Source organism: Biomphalaria glabrata, chromosome 8 (genome assembly GCF_947242115.1).
Source record: "Biomphalaria glabrata chromosome 8, xgBioGlab47.1, whole genome shotgun sequence".
Taxonomy (NCBI): domain Eukaryota; kingdom Metazoa; phylum Mollusca; class Gastropoda; family Planorbidae; genus Biomphalaria; species Biomphalaria glabrata.
The window spans coordinates 35741066-35756476 of record NC_074718.1 but is presented as its reverse complement, the minus strand read 5'-3'; the positions used below and the strand labels follow the sequence as shown (position 1 = coordinate 35756476).

The following is a 15411-nucleotide window of genomic DNA, read 5'->3' as shown; positions in this document are numbered from 1 at the left end:
TCAGATTGGTAAAATTGCTTTTGAGCACAAAAGGGGAGATGATGACAATGGGATTTGGGAAAATAGATGGCAGATAGTGGCAATATAGAAAAGTACATAAAAGGGGAAATAATAATATAAAAATGTACATAGAAGGGGAAATAATAATCTCAAATAAACAACACAGGTGGATAGAGAAAGAAAAGGGGGGGGGGGGTGAATGGGCGGTGGTCATCGACCGAGACGCTTTGTTTGCATATGACCGTGGGTCGAGAACAATGGAGCGCGCTTGAATGGTGTGGGCGCAACTCTCGTAAGAGTAAAATGAGTAAAGGGGAGATAATTCATTACAGGGGAGATAACTCATATCTCCTTTCTAAGCGCAGTATTAGTGCGATAGTAAAATTATCAAGGCGGCCAACCGAGATAAAGGAAATAGACTAAGATGTGCAAATATATACATGGTTGCATCAACGATCAATTGAGCAACGTAGCATTAATAGATTAATGCAATACATAAATAAATACATAGGACATGTTTATGTTTTCTACTTACGCCAGTGAGAAATACACAATGCACTAATTAAATATAAATGAACTAAGCAAAATACACATGATAAAATCCAATGGAAATAGCACAAAAGTAATTAAGATGGAACTTGTGATTAAGTTCGGCTTACCACCAGGTATTCCTCTAGGAGAAGGAATAAGTGATATAGTCCAGACTCGATAGCTCAGCTCGAATGAGAAAGAGAGGGTGATTTGAGTTGGTTTACTATATATATGCCTGAAAGTGTGGGCGGACACCGGAAATGTCCTAGGCTAAGAATTATCTTACACGTGGGTGAAGTAGACTTGAGCCGCACCTTGGAGTATCACGCGGTGTGTTGACCAGGGTAATCTCTTAGATCAAAGAGAGACGTGAGAGAAGGGGGGGGAGAGTGACCTACCTTCCACCCAAGAAGGGGGGGGGGTCAATTGCGGCGTCAGACATCCTGCCGATGAGATCAAAGAGTCTGAGCGTATCTTTGCCCCGGTCAAGGGAAGATAAATGAAAGGACTGGCCTAATTTTCCCCAAGGTGGTGGACTAAGTCTAGCCTGGTAGAGAGGAAAAGGTGTGGCGGGTGAATAATTTAGGGGTAGGATGGAGAAATAATTAAAATAAAATAAATAAATGATGAAAAATAATAATTAATGCTGTGATAATTTAGAGTGACTCTGACAGCGAGTTTTTGACTTGTCACACCCCCAAAATGAAAATTTTTTGTCTATATATTTCAGGAATATATTTTTTTTTTGAGTTTTCAAAAGATTTTAATAATTTCAGGAGATTTCCAAGACTTATTTGTATATTTTGCAATTTCGAGAGATTTCCAAGAGCTCCTGGTAAAACAGGAGTCTGCGGGAATTCTGTTATAAGTTATAAAATAGTTAAATTCAATAATTTACACAGAGAATTAGCTCGGGTCCTTTGAAAGTGCGGTACCCACTGCGGTCGCATAGGTTGCATTGGCCTAAAGCCGGCTCTGCAAAATAACGGCGTATGCTAAGCCGTGGGCCGACTAGTATACATATAATATAGATAGAGCCAAGTGAAGACCAACAAACGTCTGTGCCAACAAACAAAATAAAAACAAGAGTATTGTTTTGAATATCTTTGTTTAATACATCAACATTTTCATAATTTAGTCAACACTGGTCATAGCTATAGCTATATGAACGAAAGGAAAGCTGAAAAAAATCATAATTACATAATTAATTTCTAAAAAATATTCTTAAACAAGTAAACCATAAAAAATATATTTTTTTCAAAAAGACAATACCTCTATTATAAACCTTAAAACATACCATCCGCACTACATAGATAACTATATGGTTTAAACCGTCTGGCCGTTAAGATGACTTCAATGTCTGGACGTTAAGATGTCTTCAATGTCTGGCCGTTAAGATGGCTTCAATGTCTCGCCATTAAAATGACGACATGTTTAATGCGAAGTATTTAAAAGTGAGATATTAAACATAATAGATCCTTAAAATCTTTGGATCTAGTATAATATAAAACACAAAACAAAACAACAACAACAAAAAAACAACAAACAACTAAAGTAGTGATCACTATGTTTACAATACACATCATATTATAGTTAAGATACAATGATTTAGCTAATGTTTGAAGATATATTTTAAAAATATCATCATTTCGGCATAGGATTTCCTTGATTTAGACCCGATCTCTATAACTGACTCCTAAAATCTGTCTTAGCCATGTTTGTTGAGACACATTTAGTGTTGTTCAATTTCAGCAGATGACTATTCACTTCACTTTAATAATGGAGCCCCGCCACTGGTAGAAATGTGTAACCTATCTTGAATACGGTCTTGGAATTAAGTGACTGTAGTTTGCTTTAGATTTTATATCGAAAAGGGAAGGTTAATAACTGAAGTTTGCTTTAGAATAATATTGAAGATAGAGGTTTTCCACCTCAAAACGCTCTTTAGGTAAATTTTAAACTCAAAACCATCTGGAGGGGTTTTAAAGTTTTAAAAAAGCCATCTGTATAAGAGGGGTTTAAACTCAAAAACCCCAATAGGATTGGCTACGCTCAAATAATTTTGATGTGTACTATGTACAAATGTGATCTGATGCTACAATGTCCTCGAAGAGCATAACTTCTTAATATCAGATACGATATTGCACGATATTGATGAATTCTAAGATCTGGTGTGGCGTCATATTACCTGACTTTGACTTGAGTGCAACATATTATGAAAATCTTGCCTGTACTGGACTGAAATAACGTTTACTTATGAATTCATTCACGTATAGGTCTACTAGTTCAAATAGTCATAGTTTGGGAAACACTGCTTTAGAAGCATGGATGTAGTCCTACATAAAAGCAGTGATGGCATGCATACACAGCCAGCTAATTTGAGAAAGGTATTCATTTTGAATTCATTGCTTTGGATCTACAGCAGTGATGCCCGAAATACGGCCCGCGAGCCAGGTCTGGTCCGTGACGTGATGCTATTCAAAACGTTGGCAGTTGTCAAAATGTGTCAAAAAAAAATATAAAAAAATTATAAAGATTAAAAAAAATTATTTTCTCTAAGTTAGGACGCTCATTTATTCTTTGATGGATTTCTTTTTTTTTTTTGCAAGAAAACCAAGAGCCGGTAGTTGATTTCTTTGGTTCTTGGAACATGTTGATGCTGTCTTGAGCTGGCCGTGGGGTTCACATCTTGTGTGTGTAACACATGACATCATTTCTGCATTAGTTTGGGAGATTAACGCAAGCTACAGAGTTGTTTACATTTTAAATAGAGAAATTTAGCCATTTTCAATGCTTTAAAAAAAATTCTTGCAAGCTGTGATGGAAGAAATGTGCCATGGAAAAGAAGAATACCGTCGACCTTTCTTGCAAGACAATTATAAGGCAATTGGAAAATTAAAATTCTGTATGTAGCCGGATATTCTGAAGTTGGTTTTAAATAAACGTCAAACTCTTCATTAATTTATGTAAGTAGGCCAATTAGATCAATGGGTTTCTAATAAGAGTAATAGAAATGGTTTATATTAACTTTTCGTTGATGTGGCTCGCGACACGAATTCCGAAAATCAGAATGGCCGCGGGCTGAATAAGGTTGAGCATCACTGATCTAGAGAAACCACATCGCTTTTGTTTATTAGGGGGAAATAATTTGAGAGAGCTATTCGTTTTAATCCAATGCATTGGATCTAGAGACGTCACGTCACTTTTGTTTATTAGGGGTAGATAATTTGAGAGAGAGCTGTTCGTTTTGAATACATTACATTGGGTCTAGAGACATAGCTTTAGTGTGTTGAGGCAAAGTTTGAACAGAATGAGTTTTACAAAATTGTGAAATGTATCAGCAACACAAGCAAACAAAGCATATAATAATGGCATGGAATGTGATGACCTTGTAATAATAAAAAACATTCTTTTTACATTTAAGTGACTGAGGTTGGATTTCACAGGCATAGTGTCACAATTTTCAAAAGGCCTTGGCTAGACATGAAGGCGTTCATTGTTAGCTTTTAAAGTAATCATTGACAGCGTGTCCACGCCTTACAAAGATGTACTCTGGTTTGTCAAAACTTGTTTCTGGGGAAATAAACCTGTACATGTCTTCACCATAGACTTTTGCAAGAATGATAGTCAAAGCTGATTGGTCAAACCTGCAGACGATATGGGATGAAATCAATGTATTATATAATTTTTGTTAAATTTATTTTTTATGATATGTTTGTAATCCATTATATATTTCTAAAATACCTCTGATACAATGAGCTATTCATTGATCAAGAGATCTCTTAAACCATCGTACAGATCCCCGCGAAATTTCGTACCCAGGTTTCTTTTACCACCTCGATGCTCACTAAGACCATTTTTTGACAGATTCGCAATTCGCAAAAACCCGCAAGCTTTCTATCAAGCCTTTGTAGTTTATTTTCCCAATTTCACCCAAAAAAGGACACAGTCTACATATAAAACATTTAAGACAAAAGATCGTGAATTCCGTAGTTTTAAAGCAATATTTCCTTTTTCCATAAGTCTACTTCATAGACATAAGTAAATATAGACTGGCCGATAAAAGAGTTTTAGGAAAGGAAAATTTGTGACTTGCATTTTATGTACTTTATTGTACAGCATTTATGAGCAGCGTAGTTTTGTTTAATCTCTAAGACTGAAGATCATGCAACTTTTCAGAATTCGGAAATTTGACAACAATAGATATACATGTTTTCAAGTGACATGAAGTTATTTCCTTTTTCCAGTCTATATTTATGTATGTCTATTGTCTACTTATTTTGAATAGGCCTAACGTCTCTTCCACTTTTGAAGCGGTCTGAATACAAATAACCAAAAAAAAACAAAAAACAAAAAAAAAAACAAAAAAAAAACAATCCTAACAGCATTAATGAGATAGATCTAGAGTTTTTTTTGTTTTTCTTTTCGAGAGAGAGAAAAAAAGAGAGAGAGAGAGAGCTAGTAATGGTACATTGTCCAAAAAAAAAATCCGTCTACCATTACAAAGGTAAATCTAGATCTATTGTCATTTGGCTACAATCGAAAAAAGAAATAAAGGTAGAAAACGGAACGGAATGTGGCATGAGACTTTTTCGAATTCATTTTGTTTTTCTCTAGGCCTGAAACTGATAGTATGAAGAAATGTATTCAGTATCTAATACCGTGCATAGCTTGATGAAGATTAAAGGTTGCAAAAAAAAAAAAAAATTGGGGGGGGGGGGTGGAGGTCAGGGTAGAACTAGAATCAAATTGAATTGAGAGGCCGAAGAAAAGTGTCACATGAATTTGTTCGGGTTGAATCATGGAGCGGGTGTTTCCAAATCAAGTCAAAAGAAACCAATCCTAATAGCATTAATCAGATAGATCTACTGTTTTTTTTTCTTATTTTTTTTGAGAGAGAGAGAGAGAGAGAGAGACAGAGAGAGAGAGAGAGAGAGAGAGAGAGCGAGCTAGTAATGGTACTTTGTAACACTTTCAAAAAACAACATCTAATCCTAAAAGCATTGAAAAGATAAATCTAAATCTATTGTCATTTCGCTACATTCAAAAGGGTGAAATAAACTACTACAATTAATTTAACAGAGTTGATATTTCTTTTTATTTTGAAAATAAAATACCAACAGAAATGTAGAAATGGGAACGGGAATGTGTACGAAGGACTTTTTGTTATTTTCTGAGGGGGTGGGGGCGGGTAGGGATAAGTAAAAAGTGATACTAGAATTAACGGGCCCAAAATATGAGAGTGTGTGTGTGTGTGTCGAGGACAGAGTTTGATACCGTGTTACTAAATCAAGGCTATGTGAGAGAAATTACGATGGTAGGTAAAAAAAAAATTGGGATTCCGAAGAGCGAGCGAAAGAGAGAGAAAGAGAGAGAAAGAGAGAGAAAGAGAGAGAAAGAGATGGAGAGAAGGAAATAGAGAATGGGTTGTACAATTTCATTGTAACAAATACACTCATTCTCGAGCTAAAAAAGTATGTTAGATTGAGCGTTAAAATGAGGCCCGTTTATTTAAAAAAAAAGGTGTTCCGGCCATAAATAACAAAATTAAGCCTGGGACAACAACAAGGGGGGTACTGCTTGTATTGTAATATTACCAGAGTATCAATAGTTATAATGGACTGTAGAGTCTACAAAAAATAAAATAAAATAAAAAAAAAGACTTTTTCTTATATTATTTTTGTTTCAAAGAAATGTATCCACATTCAAGTCAATATTGCTTTTATACTTTTATACCCCCCGCCCCCTTAAAAAAACAAAACAAAAATAAACAACAACAAAATTGAATGTGATCTTTAACATTTTCTTTCACCCACATCTTTCGTAATTCTCAATGACTAGTCTACGCTTTGAAATGGCTTTATCCATGACCTGTTTTAATCCTAAAATATATTAAATAAATTTGATTTAGGTAATATATATGTAAGTGGTAAATATAACACAACCAGCAACCATAAACTGAACAATAGATTAAATACATCTTATATGAGGTTATCGAAAAAGGCCTTCTCTGACTCATATAATACTAAGAATAAATTAAATTAGCCTTATGTCAAATCATCATTGTTTTCTGACTTTTTTTTTTGAAGTAACAATGAAATATATTAATTTTATAAGACATCATTAAAGCCTTCTATGACCTGTGCAATTCCAATATTTAATTACGCTGGCCTTATGCGACAGCATCAAAGATTTACATTTGTTAAGAGATACAATAAAACATGAGCATCACGACAATGAAACTTATTTTTATCAGGGTTGACTTTTTAAAAGTCAGATAAATCTTGTGTTTGCCTTACTAAAGGACCCTGCCGATATTTGTACATTACATAAATTTTGCGAATATTTACCTGTGACACCTATGTATTTTGAGATTTGGGTTACATCCTAAAACTGACCCAGGATCAGCTGGACAGATGCAGTCTTTCTCCAAAGCGCACCTGACCCATGGCTCCAGAATGGCCTTAATGACAAACGGATCACGTTTATGTAGCATACAGTTGCCCTGAACCTCTGGGTATGGGAAGTAGGCACAAGGCTCGTCTCCAAGGTAATCAAAAGTCTGAGAAAGGAAGAGACCAAACAAAAGAGAGACAACTCTGTGACTGTAAAATTGCCTTAGATGTGTATTGTTAGACGCCTAGCTAGTATTTTTAGTTTAGGTAGAGACGCACCATAATGGACGGATCTTGAACACGACTAGTGACGCTATGACTTAGTTGGGTTAGTGGCTACTTAAGAGACAGAAAATCAGTTGGTGATAGGATTTCATAAGGTTAGGGCGTATCTTATCGACATAGACATCGACTGTTCGTTGATTTGACTTCATTAAATTAAATTAATGATTGATTGTATAAACTTTACTTTATGTTATATAAAAAAGAGCATGCGTTCCCCTTTAATAAAACATTTTCTTATAATGAATGAGGAAGTTATTCAAGCTTAATCATGGCAAGGTAAAAAAAGAAATTCAAATGGAAAAATGAAGAATTCTATAGGAACGTGGAAAACAATTACGGAGAGAAAGAGTTAAACATAAAAAAAAAACTTTTTAAAAACTAAAGTTCTGCTAGTTAGATCATTGGCTAGCTGTTGTAACTTCAAACTTTAAAATGACAAATGACTGCAGTCAAAGAAGACAAAACATGGAAGAATTAAATGCGATGACGTTGAAGGCAGATCATAGTTGCTGAACTCAGCCAATGTCATCTTACTTGGTTTATATTGAAGCATGGATATATCATTAGAAGGACAGCAATTTAGTATTTGACCTATTAAAAAGTTTATTCACAGGTCGTCAGGATCTCACATCCCACAGATCTAACCATGCCCACCTTGTTTTTTTTTTTTTTCAAGTAAGTGAAAATATTAGTACAAGAATGAGTGTTACATCGATAATCACTCACTTGTTTAATTGTGTTAGAAGGTACTCGGCTTGAATCAATATAACGCAAGAGTTGATGGCCGTAGACTTGGGTTCGATCAAAGACAACTCGGAAATTATCAAACCATCTGACAGACGAGTCCTGCCAAACTAGATACTTTCTGGCTCTGGAAATAGTTGCCTGTTAAACAATATAATAAAAAAAAAACAACATGTCAACACATAATAAAAATAAATTACCCAACGCCTAATTAATTATATTACAGTAATCATAGGAACTCAAAATATAAAGCTACGGGGTGGATATTTATTTAAATAGACATAATAGATGGGCTTGTTCTGAAAAATTCAGAGATTCATAGAAATAATTTTTTTTATTTATCATAAACTCTCAAAAACTATTTTAGTTGAACAAAAGTTATCCACCTAAACGTTTTACAATAATTTATGATCAATTGTAATCTTTAAAATTTCTTGTATATTTTTCAGCTCCTGAAAAGTATTATGAAGACTGATGGAGTTTATTTGTGTTTTTTTTTTTTTTTCGTTTTTTAAAAATTCCTGTCTCTTTATACCATTTATTTATTCCAAATTAAATATACATAACTCCACTTTCATATCAAGATGCTGAATAGGCACCATGGAAAATGAAACATTAACCAAAAATCAATAAATCCAATACCGATAACATTAAACAAAAATAACTCTAATGCTTGTAAATTTAAATTAAAAAAAACATAACAATGAGTATTTACCAGTATTATCAAAGGCTTCCAGCTATAGCAAAGATTGTTCTTGACATGTGGTGGGAAGATTTCGGCAGGAAAGCTCACTACTTGACACTTACAGTTTTGTTCTGTCTTGATAGATGAAATGAACCAAAAAGTGTATTAGAGCCAGAAGCTATGTTTAGTCAATATTATTGACGAAAGACGCTCACTATCTATCTCACACAAACTCAGATGAAGCCCCATGGGTCCTCTGTCTCGATAGAAAAGCATGTAAAAAAAAAACATGCTTGGATATTTTCCACACGAGCAAAAGAAGTAATGAAGTACAGAGTATCAACAACCGCAACCTTTCCTCCCTCTATACTAAATGGACCTGTTGGTCGAATTTATTGACATTTGGATGTATTTTTGGCTGTCTGACAATATTTTAGCATCACACTGTTAATGTTCATAATTAGGCAATGAACTGATTAGTCTGATATTATTCAGCTTTTGGCTGGGTTAACAGATATGGATTAATGATTAATTGATGTTTGACCAACGGTCAGTGCGATGGACCATCTCTCAATTGGTGCATTTGGAAGTGCTTTTCATTTTAACAAAGCTTATATCGACTCACTCTGTCTGTCTGTCTGTCTGGTAAAAAAAGTTTATAAACCTTATTTATAAACCTTATGTTCTTTAATTAACTATTGGTAATTAATTATTTTGTTTGCTATTGAGAATTAGGTCGTTTCAAACTAACAATAAATAGCTATAAAACATTTTATTTTCTTAAGCACTTCGCTTGCACAAAGGTTAATATATTTGTTTGGGGAGGCTACAGCCCTCGAGTTTGAATTAAAATAGTACAACTTTATAAAAACAAATTCATTTAAAAAGCGATCACGATAACTTTCATCTATCTATCCCTTTTCCCCGACCCCTTTTTCTTAACTAATCCAGACAAGTGATAGGATCATAGCGCATTGAGAAAGCTAAAGGGGAGGTATCCCTGAAATTCTTTTTTTTGTTATTTCTAAAGCTAGACCTTTGAAATTTGTTATGGTAACATATAATGATGATGGTTGCCATGGTAACGGCGGCCATCTTGTTTATTGTATACAAATTAAAACTCAGAATTTTGTAAAAACTATTGATCAGAAATACATGAAATTGAATTAAAAGATAAGAAAAAAGGATCCTATAAATTGATACAACGTCAGAATTAAAGATTTAACTATGTTAAATTTTTTACAAATTTTTGAATTTTTAGTAGGCCTATATTTTAGACCTAAAAAACAGGATAAATATTAATTAAAATTACTTTTTTAAAAAAAGTAAATAAAATATTGAAAAAAAATCATTGTACCAGTAAAGTAAATGATGTTCTTAAGAAGTGTTTCAAATTTCATTAAAATCTATCAAGTAGTTTAGGAGAAATTCCTAGTAAGGCATAATAACATGTGCAAAAACTAACATTTTGAGAAAAATGAGTTTAAAGTATAAATTTTATTAAGATTTTGTCTCATAACCCTTACAAAAACATTTAAAAAAACATGTTTTAGACACAGATTTAAGCAATAAAAATGATTGTAATGTAATGAAAAATGATTGATCTACTTAATTATGTTATTAGTTAAAAAATCGATATCCTAGACCCAAAACTCGATTTTCTCTAGGGATACCTCCCCTAAAAGCACGAAATTGCGCCAAACAAAAACAATTGGTGAAAATATTTCTAACAGTACAGATTTATTATTTGTTGGTCTTACATCTATTACACATTTAATTATATGTTTGATCCAAACTAAATTGATACAATTACGCTGTAAGTAGATCAATATTTTATGTATTTTTGTTTCCTACCAACAACATGTTTGGGTCACTCGATTGTCACGAAGACAATTTCCTCAAGTGTGTGGTTTATTTTTAGGCGCTTGAGTTGGCAACACGAAGTCGTAATTTGAAACACATATATGTGTCTACGGTGAGACTTATTGGCTACACTCAGTGTAAGAGAACACACGAATCGTCCATGTTTATAAGCTGATCAGCCAATGACAAAAATACACTTACTAAATGACACAATCGTTATCCCAACAATAGCTAATGTATGTGAGACATGGAAGTCATCCGTTATATTTGAGAAAAGACTAAAAGTGGCTCAACAAAAATGGCTAAAACGGATTTCAGGAGTCAGTTACAGAGATCGGGTCTCAAACAAGGAAATGCTATGCCGAACTAGGAGTCGAAATTTAGTGAGTTTGGGACAGAGCGTCGCATGAGGTTCGCGGGACAAGTTCTCCGACAAATTAAACTAAGCAAGGCAAGAGTTGAGATGACATGGTGGCCAATACGAGAAAAGTGCAAACAGGGTCGTCCTAGTATAATTTGGCGTCACACTTTCATGGTGGACCTCAGAGCAGTGAACACCATTGGAAACTGTCATGTAGAGTTGTGAATAACATTTGGAACCCTTAGGCCAGCAAAAGCTCCCTTCTACCGGCCTGAATGAACGGCGCACACATCGAATACGACGTTCTGTCTGACAGGAGGGTGAGACTCGGGGTTAAACTCGAAGTTTAGTTTTGCGTTCACTTCCGGTGGACACTGACATTCCGGACTCGCGGACTAGAGACGCGGCCGAAATCAGCACCACCTGGACGCTCGTCATTTTCTTTTGATCTACCGTGTGGGACACGCCCTTTATTTAACGGCCCTTGAAGGACGGTGCCTTGACGTTAACATGTCGCCGTGGGAGCTCTTTTACATCCCCGCACAGTGTAATGAAGATACTCTCGTACCCTGTTAGTTAGACTCACCCACGGGAGCCTTGTTTTGTTACCCTTTGGCCCAGCCGTCCGCCCTCACGACCGTTTCCACCCGGGCGCCACGATGAGGCGGGGGTAACTAACCTACATATCAATTACATTCTATTGAGTAACTCGAATCTTAACAATACCCACCCCCCACCCTCACAGGCAAACACATGATAGCTATTTTTTTAATGCATTATAGACTTTTTTTTTTAGCATTTTGAAACACATAGAGCAGTGTTTCCCAATCTTTGTCCTTAACGGAACAGTTGCTACATTCTGATGTTTGGTGGAATTATTATTATTTTAAATTTCTATTTGTTGAAGTAAACAGAAATTAAGCCATATTATAAATTAAGCTTTTTTTTTTTTCAAGTATACAGATTTTTAAATATATATATATATATAATGTTCCGCGGAACACAGTTTCGGAATCACTGGCGCAGAGCATATAAATGACATTAGTTTCTTATCAATTTGTATTTGTAGTTTTACCATATACAAAGGGAGAAAATGGTTTGTCAATTAAATGAACTACCAGTAGCGGCCTTATCTTATCTTATCTTATATAATACAGACGTTACTTCAAAAAAGAAGATGATTACGTCCTACGCGTCATGCGTTTAGTCATGCATATTAACCAATGACTTAAATTCTGCCAAGTCACTGGTTTTCCTGGCTAGCTCAGGCAACCCATTCCATGCTCTAATAGCACTAGGGAAGAAGGAGTATTACTTAGGGGGTAGCAAGTAGGGCAATGACCCAGGCTCCGAGATTAAGGGGGGAGGGAAGCCGCGATAGAGGATTTCCTTGTCAGCGTCAGTTTCAAATATCAGACCAGTTCTCATAAACTAGGATATGTTACACAATATTTCCTGGTATCTGTATGACATTTTTGGTTTCGAAATACCATTCAGTTTGGGTAAAGACAGCAACTTATGGCCTGTACATTCTAATCGGCTATTACTGTTTAACTGTTCACCTTGGCATAAAAAAACAACAACACGTAGCCGGAAGCTACCAGTCATAATAGTAAATGTTGTATATAAAGAGTCATGCAGAACTGTTATGTCGCATTAAGGTATACAAAGAATTGGTACGTGTAAAGTAAATATACTGTTTTAGTCTGCCATACTTGAGGCCAAATAGCAAATGAAAGCTGCTGTGACTGGAAACATCTTGATAATAAAATTCAGCAGCACAAGGTTTTTGTAAATCTCGTTAAAATGTTTATAAAATGTTTTAATTTTTGTTATGTTCCTTCAGAGTTGAAGATAATCTACGTCCTAGTCTAAATCTCCAGCAGGAAGATGAAGGGGGTGGGGAGGCAGCGGGCAAGGTATGAACCCGGGACCATCGGTTAGGGTTAAGGTTACATTAGTCCGGGACCATCGAGACGACCGAACAACAGTCTGGAGCGCACGGCCATGCAGCAGCCATCCATACTTATAAGTATGGGTCGGCGAGGTCAGGTCTAGCTCTGATAATGTCCAATGGTAGCGCAATGGATGACTTGATGCTAGAACAAATTAGAAAAGAAAAACTGCATTGGCGCGCAGTCTTAGAAAGGATTCTAGAGATCGTTCAGTACCTTGCCAAAAAAACAATCAAACAAACAAAAAACAGCGCATTTCGTGGGAGAACAGAGAAACTTTATGCGCCAAACAACAGCCAGTTTTTAGGCTTGGTTGAGATGCTTGACAAATTCGACCCAACCATGGAACAAGATGCAAGAACATCTTCGGCGAATTAAGAACGCCGAGGCTCACGACCAGTACCTCGGATATAGGATTCGAAACGAGCTTAAAGATCCGATGGCATATTTTCCCGTCATTTTTGACTGCACGCTTGATGTTTGACACTAAGAACACAATGCTTTTACTTAGCGTTTTGTGGACGTATCAGATACAGTAGTTAAAGTGGAGAACACTTCGAGTTTATATAGTTAAAAGGCCTATATTACAGTACTTTAGTGTTAGAGGCGGACGATCCCGTTCGCGTGACGTGGTACGATATATCCCGCATATGACATTCGCCCAGGGCCCCGCGCACTGTTAAAGCCGCCGCTTTGATCAACCAACAGTTGTTTGAAGCCGATACTGTCTACATTTAATAGACCATTTTTAGGACCTAGTTTTTTAGCGGCCTCCAAAAGTGGAATAGCCGCTATTAGTTATGTGTGGTCTGTCTGTTCGTTCGTTCGTCAAGCTTCGATCACAAAAATTAGATAATGATATTTTACATCTTACAAAGTTCTGACTTTTATTTTCTGAAAGCGAATTGTTCAATTTTTAAAACTAAACATGCAAGCATTTTTTTTTAAATACACCATTTTTACAATTATTCACTATTAATAGTAAATAACACTGGAGAGTATTTTGTTAAGGGAGGTCATTTTATGTATATTGTTAACACAATAATATTAACAATGTAATAATAATGAGATTAATATACACTCCTATCACCGTATCGTGTGGTATCATGTCGTCATTCGGCCTAACAATAAAATAATATCGGCAAAACTTTCGGAACTTGTAGTGTCTCCTTTTTGTATTGTCCGAGTAAATGTTTTGGTTGTTGATAGTTTTTAATTCATAGTTTCTGATATTCTTGCATAGAAGATTGAAGCGTGCCTTTTTGCCTGCCTCAGTGGACTACTTCTGTGGTCGATTGTGAGTTTGTGTTTCCACACAAACTATCTTTCTTACCTTATTGTGTGTGTTTTTAGATTTAGAAACATAGCTTTGTTTTCATTATTTCCAAAGTCTACATTAAAATAGCTACGGTTAAATACAGTTAATGTATCACCAGTTAATTGAAACAGCGAATTTGGTGCGAATTCTTAAAGTACAGAAACAAATCCTATTTTTTTTTTCTATTATGTAGCTGATTCCTGTTAATCGCACCTGCCGATTATTAGGACCAAAATGTATGGGTTCCGAAGTGGTCCGATTGACCAGATTCTTCTGTTTTAATATTAAATAAATGTAAAAAAAAAGTAAGTGTGAAATAATGATCAGAACAGAATTTAACTACTTGCTTTTATCTGGTTTCAACAGTCTACAAAGCGTCCCAGAAATAATACAGATATTGGTTCAAATTGTTCAAGAAAAAGTTCAAAGGGCAGAAAGAAAAATGTGTAGAGAGAGAAGTAAACAAAAAAATTATGGGATGTCTGTTCTAAATTATGGTCTTGACGTACACCTCTCTTTATACCAGGGGTTCTCAACCTATGGGTCGCGACCCCTTTGGGGGTCGATGACGATTTGCTAGGGTCGCCTAAGACCATCGAAAATTTGGCTTGTTTTTGTCTTATCTTCTATTGCTGTGTGTGTGTGTGTGGGGGGGGAGTGGGGTGGTCACGGCAGAGTGGGGGACTGTAAAAAGGGGTCGCCGAGCTTAAAAGGTTGAGAACCGCTGCTTTATACCCACTTCGAAGTTTAAAGTTTTGAACAGCTTGAGATGCTATTGTACTTACTATTCTTCTCTCCTCTGGACTGAGCCCAATGTCGAAGAGCACCACGGAAAAATTGCTGAATTTCGGGTATACGACCTGATGCAGGCTCTGAAACATCGCCTGCATCTCATGGTAGTGATTGGAGGAGCTGGCAGACGCGATGATGACATCACTCTCCGGAATGGTCTTGGCGATAGAGAGCACCTGGTCTCTCTGCGCCTGTGACAGGGTCAGCTTCCCCGTGGAGAAAAGGTCATTTATCCTTGTCTTGGGGTCAAGGCTGATGACTTGCTTACAGTTCTTGTCAAAGCAACCAGCATCTGAGTGTCAAGTCCAAAAAATTATCAGCTATTGTGAACTTAATAACATAAAGAATGCTAGCACACATGATGGCAAAGTGATACATTAATAGGCTTGAATAGTTTGCTTGCAGCTATACCCAAACAGGGAAAAGGCTTCAGAAGTCAACTCTGAGAAAAATCAATCGGCGACCCTATGGCAGCTTGCAGC

General features: G+C 35.9%; 1 protein-coding gene across 1 annotated transcript in view; it reads right to left on the bottom strand.

Moving 5' to 3' along the window:
* Nucleotides 1-2608: 2608 nt before the first annotated feature.
* The window catches only part of LOC106056781 (uncharacterized), a 34965-nt gene continuing 22162 nt past the window's right edge, over nucleotides 2609-15411 (bottom strand). The window contains exons 4-8 of the mRNA XM_056037345.1: nucleotides 14923-15221; nucleotides 8671-8775; nucleotides 7938-8096; nucleotides 6882-7093; nucleotides 2609-4178 (exon numbers count right to left, since the gene is read on the bottom strand). Of these exons, the coding sequence (XP_055893320.1) occupies nucleotides 4031-4178; nucleotides 6882-7093; nucleotides 7938-8096; nucleotides 8671-8775; nucleotides 14923-15221 (923 nt within the window). The 3' untranslated portion in view covers nucleotides 2609-4030. The remainder of the gene's footprint in view (nucleotides 4179-6881; nucleotides 7094-7937; nucleotides 8097-8670; nucleotides 8776-14922; nucleotides 15222-15411) is intronic.